General features: G+C 46.2%; 1 protein-coding gene across 1 annotated transcript in view; it reads right to left on the bottom strand.

The window, feature by feature from the left end:
* Nucleotides 1–1,057: 1,057 nt before the first annotated feature.
* LOC146341731 (vomeronasal type-2 receptor 26-like) overlaps nucleotides 1,058–20,518 on the bottom strand; it is a 29,514-nt gene continuing 10,053 nt past the window's right edge. The window contains exons 3-5 of the mRNA XM_084807633.1: nucleotides 16,669–16,773; nucleotides 13,535–13,661; nucleotides 1,058–1,959 (exon numbers count right to left, since the gene is read on the bottom strand). Of these exons, the coding sequence (XP_084663759.1) occupies nucleotides 1,058–1,959; nucleotides 13,535–13,661; nucleotides 16,669–16,773 (1,134 nt within the window). The remainder of the gene's footprint in view (nucleotides 1,960–13,534; nucleotides 13,662–16,668; nucleotides 16,774–20,518) is intronic.

The raw sequence follows: 20,518 nt of genomic DNA, 5'->3' as shown, positions 1-20,518 counted from the left end.
CAAAGTAAGATCAGCCTATTGTAATTAGTTTGACACAGAGTTCATGGGCCAAATGGCTCACGGAGGCGTTAGTGAGAATAACTGAGACCATGTTTGAATACAGAAATGGGAACCACATTGGAACCACAGCCTGGAGTCTCAATCTTGATCTCTTTATGGCAGGGGTGGGCAACTTGTGACCCTCCAGATATTTTGGCTGATAACTCCCATCAGCCCTCACCAGCATAGCTGATGATGAGGGATGGTGGGAGTTGCAGTCCAAGAACATCTGGGAGGGGGGCACAAGTTGCCAAGCCAGGCTTTATGGAGATTAGGGTTAATACATAACATCCCCCTCCCCTTTCTCCATACATTGGTGCCTACAGGGTAAAAATGAAGATCAAGTGCATTTGAGAATCAGAATTATGTGGGGGTTGGAGGTGCATTGGGAGTTGGCGCTACCTCTCCCTGACCTCCGGTGGTCTAATTTGGCATTTGGACTCTGTCTTTTTGACATGCCACCAGCTGTTGCATCCCCCACATGGCAAGTTGTTCAGCATTCTTTGTCCCAAAGCAGGTAAATATATAGCCCTATTCTCATCCTTAAATCGCTGTATAGGGGATCAGGATCGTATCTCTTGGCCCTGCCCTAGACCGCCATATCCTAAAGAGAAGGGGTGCATATGGCTCTACGTGGGTGTAGTCACTGTACATGTAATCAGAAACCCGTGGATGGTTGTTATCACTTAAAAAAACACAAAATTGAAGAATAACCATTTCTCAGAAAGCATGGGTTTTATTTTATTATTTATTTGTTGGCATATTAGTCATATTACCTGTTTTTGGTGGATCAATGCAGAGAGAGTAAATATGCTGGTTAATCCAAGGGATGTTTACTTAGAAATAGGAGCTGTTGCACTCACTAGGACTTTGGACTAGATTGACTCACTGTGCATCTGTCAAAAGGATGCATCCTGTTCAATCATAGAGTAGGACCATTGTCTGTTCTTGTAGATAACTTGGCCTTTACAAAATCAGAAAAAAGGAAAGTGATTCTCATAATTTTTAATTTGGGGGTTTAGTTTGTTCTCCTCATTAGTTGCTCCCTGTTGTTCAGATCAGCCCTCCGCATGAGGATGTAGCATTTCGGGAGAAAGATGCAAACCAGTAAGCCAGCACTGGAGGTTAAAATAGAGAAGATCTCCACAGCCACCATGTATTTTCCTTTGGTGCTCAGGTAGGCTGGGACAAAGGAGAGCCAAACACTGCAAAAGACCAACATGCTGAAGGTGATGAACTTGGCTTCATTGAAACTGTCAGGTAACTTCCTGGCTAAGAAAGCTACTGTGAAGCTGGCAATAGACAGAAAGAACATGTAGCCCAGGACACAGTAGAACATGGTGACAGAACCTTCATTACATCCTGCTACAATTTCCCCAGTCAGTGAATGCCTGTCCATATCTGGGAATGGAGGAAAAGTACTCAGCCAAATCACGCAAAGTCCTGTTTGAATCAAGGAGCAGGAAATGACTATCGAATTTGCCATGCTTTTCCCTACCCATTTCCTTATCTTGGATCCTGGTTTGTTAGCCATGAATGCCAGAACCACCGTGATGGTCTTTGCCAGAAGAGAAGAAAGCGCAAGTGAGAAGATGATGCCAAAAGCTGTTTGCCGGAGAAGGCAAGTCAATGCTTTTGGCTTTCCAATGAACAAGAAGGAGCAGAGGAAACAAAGAAGGAGAGAGATAAGGAGAATGTAGGTGAGTCTCCGGTTGTTGGCTTTGACTATGGGAGTGTCCTGGTGCTTCACAAAGGTTCCAAGTAGCAAAGCTGTGATCAGGGCAAGACCAAGAGCAGAGAAAGCTAAAGTGATCCCCAAAGGTTCTTCATAGGAGAGGAAGCTTATAACCTTGGGAATACATTGGACCTGCTCTACATCTGAATAATGGTCTTCTGAACATTCAGTGCAGAAATCCATATCTGGAAAGAAAAGAGAGATAGAGAGGTTATGAAATCTACAATAGCAGAGGTCTTGAAGCAACAATGTAGCATGGTTCAAACTTCATTTCCTTATTATTCAGCAATGCCCACATACATAATTCTTAGACCATATGTATAAAGCAAAATTAAAATAAAGGATGCTTCAGATATGAAAGAGAAGGCAGTGCTTTGTGGTATAGCATGGTAATGCATGAACAGTAAGGCAAGAAATCTGTGTTTAAGATCTCACCTGAGCAGTACAAAATCACCCAGAAGTCCTTCTCTCTCTCTCTCTCACACACACACACACACACACACACACTTGCCCAACCAGTGAGGATTTCCATGGGCGCAGTCAACCTCAGCCCAAGCCATGCCACTGCATGAGGTTGGCAAGCAAAGACTGCCCCCAGCCAGGCTGCCCCCATCAGTCTATCACCTGTGTGCCTGCCTCTTCTGCTTCTGCCAGTCCCATGCCCTCTTCACGCCCTTCCACTCAGCTTACCCTTTTCTGGCCATAGTAATAGCAGCAACCTATTACAAAAGCTGAGCTCCCACTTGACTCCAGAGTGCCAGATACAGCAGCAGACAACCACTTTTAAAATCCATTGATGACACCAACACAAGCAGGAACATGGTCGCAACCAGGGACTCGGCTCCAAAATAGGATAGCAGTGGCATCAGAAGCTCAGTTGGGCGGGAGGGGGGGATGTTCATCTTACTACCCCACCCAATCTGCCAACTTACTGAGTCCAGTTGTAGGGCTGGCCTTGTGGGCTGTGATTTCCTTGAGTTTGATTTCTTTTGGAAGGTAGTCTCTTGAATGCTTATGGCATGTTGTAATACTTGAGTTTATTTACAAGAAGACATGTTGAGCATAGGTGGAAGAAAACACCGTAATAGCAAACCTGCCTGTCCCTCATCAGGTATAACCCCCAAATGCTTCCAGATTTTACACCTCAGTTCTTTCTTAGTCTCATTCTCTGTCTCCCCCAAAAATATTGTATTGTTTCTCACTCACATCTTGTCCCCTCCCTCTGGCTGGAGGGGATTGTAATGGCCCCGGGCCTGTAACCAAGTCACCTGTAGTTTTAGAGGGCCCTGGAGTTCCATAATAATCTCTTTAGGTTCATTATGAGTAGCAATTCCCTTGCTACTGGGCCTCTGAGCTTGTGAGATGAGTCAAAGGTCGATATCACTGCCTCAGCACATTCCATGCTAATGAGCGCTGGTCTTATCAGGGCCTAGGATGTGCCTGAGAAGGGAGGCTATGTTCATGCCGAGCTACAGATGTCTGTACTGGGAAAGTTCTGATTGTTTTCCTTCAGACCAAGCACTGATAGTTTATGCTGGGAAAGTGGCAGCTAATGTTTGTTATTTATTATTTTATTTATTGCATTTATACCCTGCCTTTCTCCCTCTCGCAAGGAACTCAAGGCGGCTTACATTATCCTCCTCCTCACCGTTGTATCCTCACAACAACAACCCTGTGAGGTAGGTTGGGCTGAGAGTCTGTGACTGGCCCAAAGTCACCCAGTGAGCTTCCATGGCCAAGTGGGGACTAGAACCCGGATCTCCCGGCTCCCAGTCCGTCACTCTCACCACTACACTACACTGGCTCAGTATGTTGCTGTCATACTGCCTCACTGCTAACATGTATGGTATAAGACCCATTGTTCTCTGTGTTCAGAGAAGCTGTCTGATCCAACCATTGGGTACGCCTGTGTGCTTTAAATACTCGATAAAGTCTCCTTGTCAGCAAACCTGGATCTGGCTTATCATTATCTTGGCACCTCCAAACCTTAGCAGCCCACGGCCAGGGCATACTATTGGTGCAGTGAGCAGGGTGCCAAGAGAACTGATATGTTCAGATTCACAGGGAAGGAGGATGCGGTTGCTGGCGTGCAAAACCGACTCCCAGGCTGTCCACAGTTGGAGCTGTGGGGTCTGGTCGCAAAGCAATTGGCAGTCCTGAGCAGACCGGGTGCATGCCCAGAGGTCCAGAAGGACTGCATGCCAGTGGCTCTGGAAACTGCGTTGGAACCTCTACAACTGGGAAAGTGGTCAGCTGAGGAGGCGCAGAGTGCAGGAACTCTGGCATGGCTTTTGCTGACAGCACTGCAAACTGTCGGGCAGAAAGAGTTAGAGTGGAGAGAGAAAGCAGAACAGCTCAAGGACGAGCTGGGAAAAGAACAAGCTCTGAGGCTGTTAACCAGAGAAACGTTGCAAGACAGCCTGGCCTCCAACGAGGTGTGGGAGCGTAAGGCTGAAGAAGTAGCCATTAGGCTGATATGCCGAGCTTGGAAGAATTGTCCAAAGAGTGCCAGAATGCGTAACATCATCACCTCGCCTGATTGGGATGAAAACCCTAGGAATTTGAAACTGAAGATGTAGACCCAGAAGGTGAAGATGAGGAATGGAGTAAAGTGAAGAATCAGCACCCAGAGCATGGGCTAGACCCCTCTTAGAGTGGAAAGTGTCCAGAAGACAGTCCCAAGGAAAAATGAAGTGGAGTAACCATGCTGAAGATCTCAGTCACAGCAATAGTGTTTAGCTTTGGACTGTTCTTCACTTACAAACGCTACTGACCATCAGCTATATGATTTCTGAAGAGTGTCACCATTAAGCTTTTGCCGTGGGAGTCCCTGAAATAAAGAAATCTCACTGATTTGAGTGTCTAGTGTTGGACTGCCTGAGCGTGTGTGCTGAAGAGATCGAGAAACCTAACAGCGTGTTCCTAGCTAAGCCCAAAACACTACTACCATGCTCCTGCAAACTGCAACAAACCTTGTAAGCTGGGAGACCCAACCTGATTGAGAAAAAGAAGATAACGTAGCTGTCTTCAAAAACAGCAAGACCTGCATAACTGGCTGGTACTGTAAATTATGTTATAACTGCAAACTAAGACTGTTTTTGTGTTTGAGACCCCAGCAGAAAAAGACTGACCTGAGTCATTTGTCGCCCCTGACAAAGCAAAGATTCAGTTACCCTTTACCTCATTGTGTCTTGTTTCGAACCTGGGATTTACAAATACAAACAAACTGTGAAGCTTTATTTTCAAGCCCTACAAATCACCCCACCCACCTCCCAAAGAATGATGACTGTGTACAGAATGCAAGTACAAAGCAACCGCCATCTCCCTGTGGCGTCCTGAGTTTCAGCACTCTGCTTAAAGTTTGTGTGCCAAGTGAGGGAGAAGAAGGGGGGGGTCATGTTGTGAATCCCTGGCTTGTGAATCCATATTTAGTGACCGATAGCCCCAAGGGTTTTTCCCCTCACTTAAGCCTCAGTTTCCTTGGTCCTCGTTTGAGAAGCATTTAAAAGTACAATGGTTGTTCCCTTGCTGTTAAGAGCCGTGCAGTTCAAAACTGCCCTGTAACTGTACGTTTACTTTTGCAAAGGGGGGGGAGTAAATTTTTAGAATGAGGAGGCATTATGGGAGCAGGGATAATGCAAAAGCCCAGCTTCAGTTATGCAGTAGGCCTTGTAAGTTATAGCCAAGGTTAGATTAGAAGTAGCATAGAAGGGCTTGGGCCTATTCAGTTTTAGAATGCCAGAGCTTATCTCTGTCAGTGTTCTCAGAGCAGAGCCAGGGGGAGTCACTGAACTCCCTGTCTGCCGCTGGCCTAGCCTTGGTGGGCAGGGAGGCTGGAAGATGTCTGTGGGAACCTGACAGAGGTGGAGTGGGATCTGCAGAAAAGTTGCCCAGGTTGAAGCTAGGGGTGGACGAAAGTCACTTACCTGTCGTCGAAGGCCGTTCGCGGTGGGGGGGAGGCGCTTCGCTGCTCCCCCCGTGAAGTTCAGGCCGGGGGGGGAGGCTTCCCGCCTCGCCCGGCCGAAATTCAGGCCGGGGAGGAGGCTTCCCGCCTCGCCCGGCCGAAATTCAGGCCAGGGAGGAGGCGCCTCGCCTCGCCCGGCCGCGAACGCGAAAGTAAAAAAAAAACACGCCCCCTGATAGGCTACGTGACGATTCATGTAGCCTATCACGGCTAGATTTGCAAAGTCAGCCGTGATAGGCTATGTGAATCGTCACGTAGCCTATCACGGGTGACTTAAAAAAAAAAAAAAGAGTGTACGGATAATGGCGGCCCCCATAGGGAGCCGCCATTCCCGTTCCTTATTTGGTCGCTGTAGTCTACGTAAATGTTTACGTAGACTACGGCGAAAATAAGGGCAACGCAAATAGCATTGCCCTTATTTTCGCCGTAGTCTACGTAAACATTTACGTAGACTACAGCGACCAAATAAGGAACGGGAATGGCGGCTCCCTATGGGGGCCGCCATTATCCGTACACTCTTTTTTTTTTTTTTTAAATCACCCGTGATAGGCTACGTGACGATTCACATAGCCTATCACGGCTGACTTTGCAAATCTAGCCGTGATAGGCTACGTGAATCGTCACGTAGCCTATCAGGGGAAGTTTTTTTTTTTTTCCTTTCATTGCAATGGCGGCGGCAGCAGCTGGTCGAAAGACCGGCTGCCGCTCCCGCCTCGCTCGAACACCCGCCGAACCGCCGGCCGGACCAGCCACCAGGAGGGACATTCGGTAAAGGTAAGTCCCGTCCCGGGGGGGGGGGTGCGGGGGGCGGGGGGGGTGCAGAGGATTTCTCCCCGAAACTTGTTCGGGGGGCCGAACACGTTGGCGCTCGGCCCCCCGAAGTTTCGGGGAGAAATTCTCCGCCATCCCTAGTTGAAGCGTCACTGCTAGAGAGCTGAGCAGTGCTGCTCTGTTTAGATAGAAGCTTTGCAGAAAGGCTAAAGGCCCTTGTCTGTCCGTCGGGGATCTGGAAAGGGTGTATAGTCACATCTTCCCTTTTGAGCTGATGCAGAGGCAGGAAGCCTTTGCTAGGAACATCTCGTCTTCATTGCCCGAAGCCTTCTCTGTTTGGATCCATCAGAGTTTGGGCTTTTGGAGGCATTCTGCACATGGACTGGAACTTGGGATTCTTAAGGACTTGCCATGAAAACTACTGTGAGGCTTTTCATAGACTTGAACTCTCATTGCTGTGGATTGAGTGTCTGTGTTTGTAGTCAGCTCAGTGTACAGCAGGCTAGGTTTGATCTACGACTTGTGGTCTTCCCTCTGCCAGAACTCATGAAGTGTGGAGTTGCTGATGCAAAAGCGGTGGCCAGAACTCTTTGCATGTGTGAGTATGCCCTTCCCTTGATCTTGATGGGCTCTGACCATACAGCCTGGAGGAGCAGTGTGATCGCTGGATCTGCTCCATCATGACTCACCACGCAAGAGGTTTTCCGCTCATGGCATTAGGTTTCAGTGAAAGTCTGTTGTGTGCATTTTATGATTTTTTTAAATACTACGTGATATCTGCAAACGTTTTTGATGTCAGTTACAATTCTGAACAATATTGTGTGCGGTTATCAGTGGTTTGATGTCCATGCCACCCAGGACACAGCCTTCAGAGTAAACACGCAGAAGGCAAACAAATCCATGCAAATCAAGGAAAGATTTGAGCAATTACATGATGGGATGGGATGGCTTACCCCGTTAAAAGTGTATGCCCCACCACGGCCATTCGTGTGTTGGGAACAAGTGAGACAAAATAGGGTAGCACCACGCTTTCAACGATGCACAAATTGGAAAGAGTGCCCTGGCATTAACTGAGCTGCCCCAATGGTAGTTATTAGATTTGTAGAGAAAAGGCATGGCTGTGGTTGCCCAAAGGAGGAATTGAAAGGGGCTCCCTGGGACTGTTATGGGGTCCCCACAAGTTTGTGAATAACTTAGACAGCCCTGCAGTAGGTAATGACAAGGCCAAGAAGGTGAGATGGCAATGAGACATCTTTAGTTCAGCTGATTACGCTTGGAGCATGTTCCCCGGGGCTAGGTGGTTATCATAATGTACACGGTAAATGTTTTTAGAAGAGCAATGGACATGGCATTGAACAACACTACTGAAGCATTCGGAGCTATTGGAATAGAATTGACAAGCATGAGAACTGCCATTTTGCAGAACTGCCTGGCCTTGGATATGATTACAGCTAGGGTTGTCAGAGAATTCCGCCATGGACTCCAGTGAGGCCGGATTCTTTAGATTCTTTCTAAAGAATCCAGCCCCCGGAATCCGTGGCAGAACGGCCTCCCCCCCTGCCACCCCATGGAATCCCCCTGGGACGGAGCTTACCTGGCAGCGGATGCAGCAGCGGATGCACTGGCTCCAGCTGATCTCCTGGCCACTGCCGGGCTGCTGCAGCCGCAAATGGCGGCCGTTGTAGCAAAAGGCAGACACGCAAATGGCGGCCGGCGTAGCAGCTGCCATTTGCGGCTGCAGCAGCCTGGCAGCGGCCAGAATTCCGGCGGCGGCTGGCCCTAGACGGTGGCTCCACAGAATCGCCGCAGAGCAAAGCCGGATGGGGAGGATTCCGGGGGGAGGGACCCAGACCGTGGAATGCCTCAGAATGGACGGGTGAGTGGGATTCGTACATCCCTAATTACAGCGACCCAGGATGGTATTTGTGCCATGTTGCAGAAGGAATGCTGCATGTACATTTCTGACAAGCAGAGGGTGATAAATCACAGTGTAAGGGCTTTGTATGCGCAAGCCGAAAAAACACATCACTTAGACGAGGACTCCCTCTTCAGGTGGTTTTCAGACAGGTTTCAAGGAATCAGGTAGGGATGTACAAATCCCTTACCTGGCTCTGCAGCGGGGGATCCGCAGTGGGGGGGAGGTGCTCCATCCCTCCCCTCGGAATCCTCCCTGGCCGGCTCCGTGGAGCCGCCGGCCAGGGCTGTCCGCAGCCAGAGTTCTGGCCGCGGCCAGGCTGCTGCAGCCGCAAATGGCAGCCGTCGTAGCGGCCGCCATTTGCGTCCTGCCAGGCTGCCGTTATAGTCTAAGTAAGTATTTATGTAGCCTATGACGGCAAAGAGGAGCAGCGCAAACGGAGGCCGCTACACCGTTTGCGCCGCTGCTCTTTCTGTGATAGGCTACGTAAATACTTAGGTAGCCTATCACTGTAAAGGCAGCCACGCAAATGGCATAGTGGCCGCCAATTGCATGGGTGCCTTTACCGTAATAGGCTACGTAAATACTTAGTAGCCTATCACAGAAAGAGCAGCGGCTCAAACGGCATAGTGGCTGCTGTTTGCGTCCCTGCTCTTTGCCATGATAGGCTATGTAAATACTTATGTAGCCTATCATGGCAGCCTGGCAGGACACAAATGGCGGCCTCTACAACGGCCTCCATTTGTGGCCGCAGCAGCCAGCTGAGAGACCAGCCGCCGGCGGAGCCACTGCCGCCAGAGCATCCGCCCTAGGTAAGCTTCATCCCAGGGGGATTCCATGGGGTGGCGGGGGGTTAGAGGCCGTTCCGCCAGGGGTTTCGGGGGGCTGAATGCCAGTGCATTCGGCCTCACTGAAATTCGTGGCAGAATCCTCCGCCATCCCTAGAATAGGGTGGTGGTGGAAGCAAGTGGTTGCCATAACCGTGACTATTGAAAGTAGTTTTATGGCTTTGTGTCCTTGCTCATATGGCTGTTGTATTTTAAAATATACAGTAAAATAGTTATCAATCCCTTGGTGATTAAATGACAGGGCAGAAGAGATTGTGACGCGCAGACTCATATTGTCCACTGATAATCTGGGGGTGGAGTGTAATGGCCCCAGGCCTGTAACCAAGTCACCTGTTGTTTTAGAGGGCCCTGGAGTTCCATAATGCTCTTTTTAGGTTCATTATAAGTGCAATTCCCTTGCTATTGGGCCTCTGAGCTAGGGATGTATGAAAGTCACTTACCTTTCTGCAGATTATGTTGATGGTGGGGGGGAGGCATTCCATCCCTCCTCCCGGAATCCTCAACGGGGGTGGAGGTGCTCCGTTCCTCCCCCCCCCCGGAATCCTCGAATGGCCGGCTGTGCTCTGCGGCAGCTCCACGGAGCAGCCGGCAAGGCCCAGCCAGGCCAGAGCCATCCACAGCCAGATTTCCGGCCGCAGAGGGCTCTGGGGAAAAAAGAAAAAAAAAACCCACGTATGCTGCCATTTGCATTCCTTATTTTTGGACATCTTAATCTACGTAAATATTTACATAGACTATGACAGCAAAAAGAAAGGGGAACGCAAATAGCGTAGCGGGCGCTATTTGAGTCCCTTTTTGATTCACCGTTTTAGCCTACGTAAATATTTATGTAGGGTAAAACGGCGAATCAAAAAGGGATGCAAATAGCGCCCACTATGCTATTTGCGTTCCCCTTTCTTTTTGCCATCATAGTCTACATAAATATTTATGTAGACTAAGACGGCCCAAAATAAGGAACACAAATGGCGGCGGCAGTAGCTGCCACCATTTGCATACACGGTTTTGTTTTTTAAAAAAAAACCTAACCCAGCCATGATAGGCTACGTAAATCTTTATTACGTTGATAAACATAATCTTTACGTAATTCCAGATAAATGTAAATCTTTATGTAGCCTATCACGTCTTTTTTTTTTTAACCCAGCCATGATAGGCTACGTAAAGATTTACGTAGCCTATCACGTCATTTTTGTTTTTGTTTTTTACAAGAGACTGCAAATGGCGGTGGCAGCAGCTGGTCGGAAGATCCGCCCCAGGTAAGTCTCATCCCGGGGGGGGATCCACGGGGGGGTGGGGGGGCAGGCCGTTCTGCCATGGAGTTCAGGGGGCCGAATGCACTGGCATTCAGCCTCACCGAGATCCGTGGCAGAATTCTCTGACATCCATACTCTGAGCTTGTGAGATGAGTCAAGGGTTGATATCACTACCTCAGCACATTCCATGTATTGAGCACTGGTCTTATCAGGGCCTAGGATGTGCCTGAGAAGGGAGGCTATGTTCATGCTGAGCACAGTTGTCTGTGCTGGGAAAGTTCTGAGTGTTTTCCTTCTGACCAAGCACTGTTAGTCTGTGCTGGAAAAGTTGCACATGAATGCTAATTAATGTTTTTTGCTGTCATGCTGCCTCACTGCTAACATGTATGGTACAAGACCCATTGTACCCCTTGGCTCTGTGTTCAGAGAAGCTGTTTGATCCAACAACCATTGGGTACACCTGTGTGCTGTAAGTACTCAATAAAGTCTCCTTATCAGCAAACCTGGATCTAGCTTATCATTATTTCAGCACCTCCAAACCTTAGAAGCCCACAGCTGGGGCGTACAGGGATAAACAAGGATAAATCACCTTTTCCAACTGGCTCCTAGCCTCCCAGGGGCATTTTCCTCTAATTTCCATAACAGAAGATGTGCCTGGAAACTTGCTGCTGAGTATTAAGGAGGATTTGTGGTCATTCTGGCCCAATTAACTTTTCCCTGCCCAATCCCCCACAAACATAAAACGTATCTATCAACTATCCCCCCTCTCTCCAACTATAACTGTATTCAATTATCAAAAGACCTGCTGGTTTAAAAGACTGGAGTTAAGGCTATCTCATTTTGGGCCAAATTCCAAAAAGCCAGGAAACTGGAAGCTGAGGCTGATGCCTTAAGTGACATGCCCTGTGATCAGTAATGGCATTGTGCAATGTCACAAATCGTGCTTGCTTACAATTTTCCCTCCAAGCACCCACACTTTTCCTTCTTTTTGTTTTATTGGTGTTGTAAAATGCTATTGTGAATGGATACACTTTTTCTTTTGCTGTTGTTTCCCCCCCCCCTCATTTTTTGTTTCTGTTATTAGGTGAAATAATAAAGAAAACACAAACTGGGAGGTGAGGGAAGACACACACAGATACAGACTGAGGAGTGGGGGTGGGGACACACCGACACACACACTGTGGGCAGGGAGCAGACATACATACACGCACACTGGGGACTGGGGAGAGAGACAGACACTTGCACACACTGGGGACTGGGGAGACACAGATAGAGACACACTAGGGGGTGGGGAGACACAGACCAGAACATGCACACACACTGGAGAATGAGGAGAAAGGCAGGCACACGGATGCACACTGGGGTAGGGAGAGACATATACACACCAGGGGATTGGGGAGAGATCCAAACATATACAGAAGAGTGGGGAGAGATCCAAACATATACAGAAGGGTGGGGAGAGACACAGACCAACAAACTCACACACTGGGGAGTGGGGGTGGAGATACACTCATCCACACACATACTATTGGGTGGGGAGACACAGAGCACACAAACACACAAACCTACTGGTGGGACAACCCACACTGTCTCAGCATTGGGGGAATCCAGGCTGTATGGGCATGGAGACAGGGCAATCTGGGTTGTTGTTGTAGGGTGCGTGATCTGTGTTATCTATGGGGGGATGGGAAATTCAGGGCTCTCCTAGGGTGGTGGGCGATTCAGGTTGTTGCAAGAAGTGGGCAATCCAGGTTTTCAGTTTGGAGGACAAAATTAGAATTTCTCTTCTAAAAAGAGAAATTTGATTTAAATAGTATTCCACCAACTCCAGTACAAGAGGAATATCTTTTATGTGAGAACGCTTTCACTTCTTCAGAAATCTTGACTAAAATAATGGTCACCAACCTGTTCCTAAAGCCACCCTTACACTAAAGAAAATCCTGGCAGCCCTCCTATTCTGGAGCCTTTCCACGTTTATCACATGCTCCCAGATGGTGACCACATGACTGCTGAGAAGGGAAGCATTTTATTTTCAAGGTTCCATTGAACACAAGGAAACACCGCCATCTAGTGTCTCTTTTAATAGTGTAACAATCCGACTTTAAAAGATGGTTCAGTCGTTCCCAGTCTTTCTGGAGCGAAATAACCAGGAAATTCCTCTGGATGTGCACTAGAGGTTAACATGAAAAGGACCCACAAATTTCTGTGAGTGAGCACTCTCAATAGCAGGATAAAAGCTCCATGTTAAGGAGCCCTAAAAGTCACTTTTGACAAATAGAGGGGCTTTTTTCACTTTTTGTCTTTAAACTGCTCTTTCTCCCTCAAACTTTCACCAATATTCCTCATATTTTCAGGATATGTACAATGAACACTTATTTCTGGCATCTGAAAGTTTCAGAGAGATTGGTGAAATTATTCCAATTTTATAAAAGTTAGAACAATGCAATTCCTGATCAACATTTAACATGGTGGAATGCTAAAAAAAAAAAACTCACAGGACTTACGAATATAATAAAGTGTGAATAAACACCATAATTCTTCTCAGTGGCATCTACCTTGCTGTATGCAGTGATTTCTTTCTTTTGGGGTATGGAGAGGAGAGATATTTAATTACATGACTAACATAGAGTCAGACATAGAGTTATCATGATCCAAAACACGCATCGTTTTTATGAGATGAGATGACATGCCAATGCATTCTTTGTTGGTAGCTACCTACATATACCTTTCTTCTTTCATTTTCATATGAAGCATATTATTAACTAAATCAAACCACACATCCAATGTTTGGAGTGTTGAAAGGCATGACCAATCACCACTAGGCCTGTATGTAAAAAAGGAGATTTATGTTCTTCTATAACAAGGTCTCTAGCTATAGCCTGATATTGAATGATAACTAACATATTCCTACTCCCTCCAGATCAGGGGCCATGCTAATTTTGATATATTAGTTTTGCTTGATATAGTATGCTACGTAGTGGACTTGACATCTGTGAAGACTATGCCTCCTACCTTTTTCATAAGAAACCTTCCCTCGTGCACATGGAACACAATCGTAACAGCAAAATGCCTCCCCTTCCTTCTTTTTCCTGCTGTAACCAGGATGGCAGTTGTCATTACACAGGGAACGGGGCAGCACCTAATCAGAAATATCAGTGGAGAAGGGTTAGGACTGAGGAAGATATGGTCTGATAGTTGTGGATTCATTTGCAGGTTTAAAGAAACGTGGTGCTCTAAACGTGGTGGATTTCCTATGAATTTGTTTGTTAATAATACTTCTTTGCCACTTCATATAGCAAAGTCTCTAAGCAGTTGACATACTAACGTATTAAAATTACTGTTAGAAATATACTGTTAGTAAAAACAATTACATCTAGTATGACAAAAAAGAGACAACTCTACACATGGACATCACCAGATGGTCAATATCGAAATCAGATGGATTATGTCCTTTGCAGCCAAAGATGGAGAAGCTCTATACAGTCAGTAAAAACAAGACCTGGAGCTGACTGTGGCTCAGATCATGAGCTTCTTGTTGCAAAATTTCAGCTTAAATTGAAGAACGTAGGGAAAACCACTAAACCATTCAGGTATGACCTAAATCATATCCCTTATGAATATACAGTGGAGGTGAGGAATAGATTTCAGGGATTAGACCTGATAGACAGAGTGCCTGAGGAACTATGGATGGAGGTCCGTAACATTGTTCAGGAGGTAGAAACTCAATCCATCCCAAAGAAAAAGAAATGCAAGAAAGCCAAGTGGCTGTCTGATGAGGCTTTACAAGTAGCTGATGAAAGAAGGGAAGTGAAAAGCAAGGGAGAAAGGGGAAGATATATCCAACTGAATGCAGAGTTCCAGAGAATAGCAAGGAGAGACAAGAAGGCCTTCTTAAATGAACAATGCAAAGAAATCGAGGAAAACAATAGAATGGGAAAGACTAGAGATCTCTTCAAGAAAATTGGAGATCTCAAGGGAACGTTTTGTGCAAAGACGGGCATGATAAAGGACAAAGAAGGCAGGGACCTAACAGAAGCAGATGAGATTAAGAAGAGGTGGAAAGAATACACAGAAGAACTATGCAGGAAAGATCTGAATGTCCCTGATAGCCATGATAGTGTGGTCACTGAACTTGAGCCGGACATCCTAGAGAGTGAAGTCAAGTGGGCCTTAGGAAGCATTACTAACAACAAAGCTAGCGGAGATGACAGTATTCCAGCAGAGCTATTTAAAATCCTAAAAGATGATGCTGTTAAAGTGCTGCATTCAATATGACAACAAATTTGGAACACTCAACAATGGCCGCAAGACTGGAAAAGGTCAATTTACATTCCAATTCCAAAGAAGGGCAACGCCAAAGAGTGTTCAAACTACCGCACAATTGTGCTCATTTCACATGCCAGTAAGGTGTTGCTCAAAATCCTACAAGCTAGGCTTCAGCAGTATGTGAACTGAGAACTACCGGAAGTACAAGCTGGGTTTCGAAGAGGCAAAGGAACTAGAGATCAAATTGCCAACATTCGCTGCATCATGGAGAAAGCAAGAGAATTCCAGAAAAACATCTATTTCTGCTTCATTGACTATGCTAAAGCCTTTGATTGTGTGGATCACAACAAACTGTGGCAAATTCTTAAAGTGATGGGAGTACCAGACCACCTTACCTGTCTCCTGAGAAACCTGTACGAGGGTCAAGAAGCAACAGTAAGAACCGGACATGGAACAACCGAGTGGTTCAAAATTGGGAAAGGAGTATGACAAGGCTGCATATTGTCACCCTGCTTATTTATCTTATATGCAGAGTACATCATGAGAAATGCCAGGTTGGATGAATCAGAGGTCGGAATTAAGATTGCTGGGAGAATTATCAACAACCTCAGATACGCAGACGATACCACCCTAATGGCAGAAAGCGAAGAGGATCTAAAGAGCCTCTTGTTGAGGGTGAAAGAGGAGAGTGCAAAAGCTGGTTTGAAACTCAACATTAAAAAAAACTAAGATCATGGCATCTGGCCCCATCATTTCCTGGCATATAGACGGGGAAGAAATGGAAGCAGTGACAGATTTTAGTTTCTTGGGCTCCAAGATCACCGCAGACGGTGACTGTAGCCATGAAATGAAAAGACACTTGCTCCTTGGGAGGAAAGCTATGGCCAACCTAGACAGCATAGTAAGAAGCAGAGACATCACCTTGCCGACAAAGGCCTGTCTAATCAAAGCTATGTTTTTCCCTGTAGTAATGTATGGCTGTGAGAGCTGGACTATAAGGAAGGCTGAGCGCCGAAGAATTGATGCTTTCGAACTGTGGTGCTGGAGAAGACTCTTACGAGTCCCCTGGACTGCAAGGAGGTCAAATCATTCCATACTAAAGGAAATCAACCCTGAGTGCTCATTGGAAGGACAGATACTGAAGCTGAAGCTCAAATATTTTGGCCACCTAATGCGAAGAGAAAACTCTCTGGAAAAGACCCTGATGCTGGGAAAGGCTGAAGGCAAAAGGAGAAGGGGACGGCAGAGAATGAGATGGCTAGATAGCATCACCGATGCAATGAATATGAACTTGAGCACACTCCGGGAGAGAGCGCAGGACAGGAAGGCCTGGCGTACTATGGTCCATGAAGTCACGAAGAGTTGGACACGACTGAACGACTGAACAACAACAACAATGACAAAAATATTATTAAAAGAATAAAATGGACCAGCGTGACAACTATTAAGTACAAGGCAGGGGAATCTTGAGTAAACAGGTACATTTTCAGGAGACGATTAAACACATCCTGTTTTCCTCCTCCTGGACTACATGGGGGAGAGTGTTCCAGAGGGTGGGCATCACATCACTACTGAGAAGGCCCTCTTTTGAGATTTCAGATCAGTCCATTGAGACATTTTCTCAGTATAACATATAGAACGTAATCCCCGCTGATTTCTGGTTATACTGATGGAATGAGATTCACCCAACTCACCCTTAACATAGATTCACCCTATTATATTTAGATATTGTTTTTATTGTTGTCTACCACCTGGATACATGACAGATGTTATAAAATTATTTTTTAAAGAACTAACAAAAAATAGGTCGTGCTAAATCAGACTCATATGAATTAGCCATCTACTTCATCTAAAAAATCGTTAGCTTCTTTCTGTCTCACCTGGTTAAACATCCTAGGCCACACAATGCTTTTATCTTCGATTGTTAACTGCTTTCCACGAGGAGCCTGTGGACTGAACCTTCCAACCTGAACTCTCAGAAAAGACTGATTTGGGAAAATTACCCAGTTGGTAACGTCAAATCCTGTGACTCCTTCTCCATTTTCATCAAACTGTATTGTCTCTCCTGCACTGTTGTTGAATGAGATGCCCCTTAGAAAAGGATGGAGCTAAATGCAAAGAGGAAAAGATACAATGGGACAGCAAAGTATTTTCACGATCACATTGACAAGTACCTATCCTAGATTTGTTGAGAGTATTTCACATTTGTCTGGGTCTAGCCCTCTAAGGGCTTTCCCTGAGAGTTCTGTGGCTGGAGGGATGCAAAGTCTGTCTCCCAAGAAGAGTTGTCTGTCCCCAGTTGCAAACAGAAATTTGTGACAGAACGATTTGGTGAATTAGGTATTGAGTCATTACACCCCCATCCTGTCTTAATGTGACCCCCAAAAAAACTAAGTTACTGATCAGGAGTCTATTGAAGAGGAGATGGAGACAACGAGCAAACTGATAGTACTTAACCCTAATCTAACTCAAATAACTCATGTATCATGGCCCCATTCAGGCATTCTTGTTACCATGTTTACACAACAAATGAGGGGAGAGTGTGCTTCAGCCCCACCCTGCTCTGTTGCCACATCCATCGCCCTGTACATGTGGAGGGTGACAGCTGGAAGACAAGAGCTTCCTGTATCCATGGAGGCCCCATTAAAAACCCTGTTTAAGAACCCACGGATACAGGGGTCGCTCCTCTTCAGACCATCACCCTCCATGTACACAGAGTGACAGATTTGACAGCAGAGAGGGGTGGGGCTGAAGCGTTCCCTCTCCTTGTTCATTGATTGAACATGGTAACATGAAGACCGGAATAGGGCTCATGCCTTCAAGCAGTGCTCCATTGAGAAGCTGGGAAGTACTTTGTGGTAACCTCACCCTTCTCTGGACAGTGAAAGCCTAGCTATACTTATCCATGCTCTGATAACCTCTCATCTGGATTACTGTAATGCATTATAGGCAGGGCTGCCTTTGAAAATGGTCCAGAAGCTTTAGCTAGCCCAAAATAGGGCAGCAAGACTGTTAGCAGGGACTGGCCAATGAGATCACATTACACCAGCACTTTCCTAGCTGCACTGGCTGCCAGTCCATTTCTGGGCCCAATTCAAAGTGCTGGTATTGACATTCAAAGCCCTTAATGGCTTGGGGCCAAGTTATGTGAAGGATTCCCTCCTTCCATATGTGCCTGCCTGGACCCTAAGATTATGCTCAGTAATTGATCTCTGTGATCCCCTGTCAAAGGAAATGAGGTGGGTGGCTACTAGTGATGTACGAACCCCCCACTTTCCAGTCAGGGGGGTCTGTAGAGGAGCCATCCATGCTGCTCCGGGCCCCTCGAAATCCTCCAGAGCTGCTCCACATCTGGGGTAGGTTGTGGAGCAGTTCTCCCGCTCCCAATACAAGGCAATACGCTAAAGGCAGCTGCCATTAGCCTATCACTGGGAAAAATACAGACGTACGTGGCATATTGTATGCCACTTGCAGCCGTAAAGCACTGATTTTGACCTAAATACAGCTGTGAATGGCTGCAATTAGGTCAAAGTCAGGGCTTTATGGCCACAAGTGGCATCCAATATGCTATTTACATCCAAATAAATATTTTCCCGCAATAGGCTAGTGTATCATGGGAATTTCTGTGAACTGCCCAGAGAGCTTCGGCTATTGCGTGCTATAGAAATGAAAGGAAGGCTACCAGGAAGAGGGCCTTTACTGCTGTGGCACCCTGGCTGTGGAATGAGCTCCCTAGAGAGGTTTGCCTGGCACCTATGTCGTACTCCTTCTGGCACCAGGTGAACACCTTTTTATTCTCCCAGTATTTTAGCATGTAAGCCTCCTAGTCTTTTATCTTTGGTGTTTTAGATCTGTATTTTCAATCTCTGCAATGCTGCTTGGTTTTATTCTGGTTGTACTGTTCTATGGTGGTTTTAAGCATTCATATTTTACATAGTTCTATGCTGTGTTTTGTGGTTTTAGTTTTTGTGAACCACCCAGAGAGCTTTGGCTATTGCGTCGTGGTATAGAAATGAAAGAAGTAAAATAAATGAAATTAATTAATTAATGTAGAGTGGACCTAATAAAGCTGAAAAGGTTTTACATGGATTTTGATGGCATTGGAATCAGCTTACACTTCCCATGGCCACCACCCAATCCAAACAAAGAAGAGATGAGCTTTTGAGTGAAAATACCTGCCATGCCTGCAGATTCAAGGGCTCCAGCTTTCTTCCAGCCACCCATGACCTGTGTTTGGATCTGGATTCATGCATTGACTGTAGAGCATGCGCCACAGCATGGGCAGCAGTGTAAACACTGTAGCTGTGACCAGTCATACTCATCTCAAAGAAAGTTCCAGGGAGGCTCTCCAGTTCCTCCTCCCCACTGCAGCCTTGATTTATCACCTCACCCTTATCTGATTTTTTCAATGAACACTTGAAAACCTTCTCCCAGAAATCATGGATGAATCCGTCTTGTTTTGCCCAGGAAGGATTTATGCTCTGGAGAAATTGCCTGAATCCTACTGGTTCCTTTGAGTGAACTGCAAAGGATAGCATGCCATGGAAGGACTGTATATCATGGTCCCTTAGACTAGTGCTTGATGTGAAATCCCAAGATGTTGTCATAATCCATACCTTAGTTGTAGGGGAATCCAGCACTGCCCTCTGAAGAAATGAGCTTATTTTAATTATTAATATATTTGCATTATCAGCAAAAAATATATTGGCTTTCGTTTCCATGAAGGCTGAATTGTATTCCAGTTCACCCTGCAATGACCCTGCCTTTCCAGCACATTTTTGGAATGGTGACAATTTTTCTACGAAAGCAACACAGATGCCCCCCTGTGAAAGCATTGGCAGTAATTTTTGCAAACGCCCTTCTCCATGAATATTATCCATAGTAAAGAGCCCAATCCATGTCCATTTGAAATGCACAAGCAACTGGACAATCCCAATGTACTGCTGAGCTTCATTTGGGACCATCTGGTATAAAGGACGGGAGAGTGATTTGTCACCCCAAGCTGGGAGAAATGCTCCACAAGTGAGCTGAAATAGAATGTAAAGATATTTCATGAAGGGAATACATTTTTGTGTGCAATAAGTGTACACATCTAATCATTTCTACCGAATACCGGATGGGGTAAACATTGCCTGCAAGGATAAATGAGGTCTAGATATCATAATGTATCTCTTGTATCACTTTATGCTTCCGTTGAAGTCTCAGTTGATGGAACCCTGTCTCAATGATCCACACACACACACACACACACACACACACACACACACACAGAAAAGTGGGATGTTTCAGAAATGGCTCATCTAAAGCTTTATCCTTGATATGCTAGTAGTATGTTCAAGGATTTAAAATGTATTATACAAAATATGTATAGAATCATATTTTCATAGAATCAATTACGTATAACGGGCCATTGAGTCCAACCCCCTGCTCACTGCAGGAATCCAGTTTAAAGTACCCCCGAGAGACAGCTGTCCAGTCTCTGCTTGAATACCTCCAGTGACTAGGGATGTCAGAGAATTCCGCCATGGATTTCAATGAGGCCAAATGCCAATGCATTCGGCCCCCCAAAATCTGTGGCGGAACAAAGCCCCCGCCCCCCACCCCACAAAAGGCATGCGAAACGGAGCACTTACCTGCTGCCGTCCATGCTGACTTGCGAATGGCAGCCGCGCTGCCTATAGCCTATCATGGCTAAATTATGTAGCCTATCATGGCTAACGCAAGGATGCC

The sequence above is a fragment of the Heloderma suspectum genome, chromosome 6 (assembly GCF_057233095.1).
Source record: "Heloderma suspectum isolate Gila_16-S chromosome 6, 16-S_ref, whole genome shotgun sequence".
NCBI classification, from domain to species: Eukaryota; Metazoa; Chordata; class Lepidosauria; order Squamata; family Helodermatidae; genus Heloderma; species Heloderma suspectum.
The sequence above is the reverse complement of the archived record's forward strand: the minus strand, read 5'-3'. Positions and strand labels throughout refer to the sequence as shown.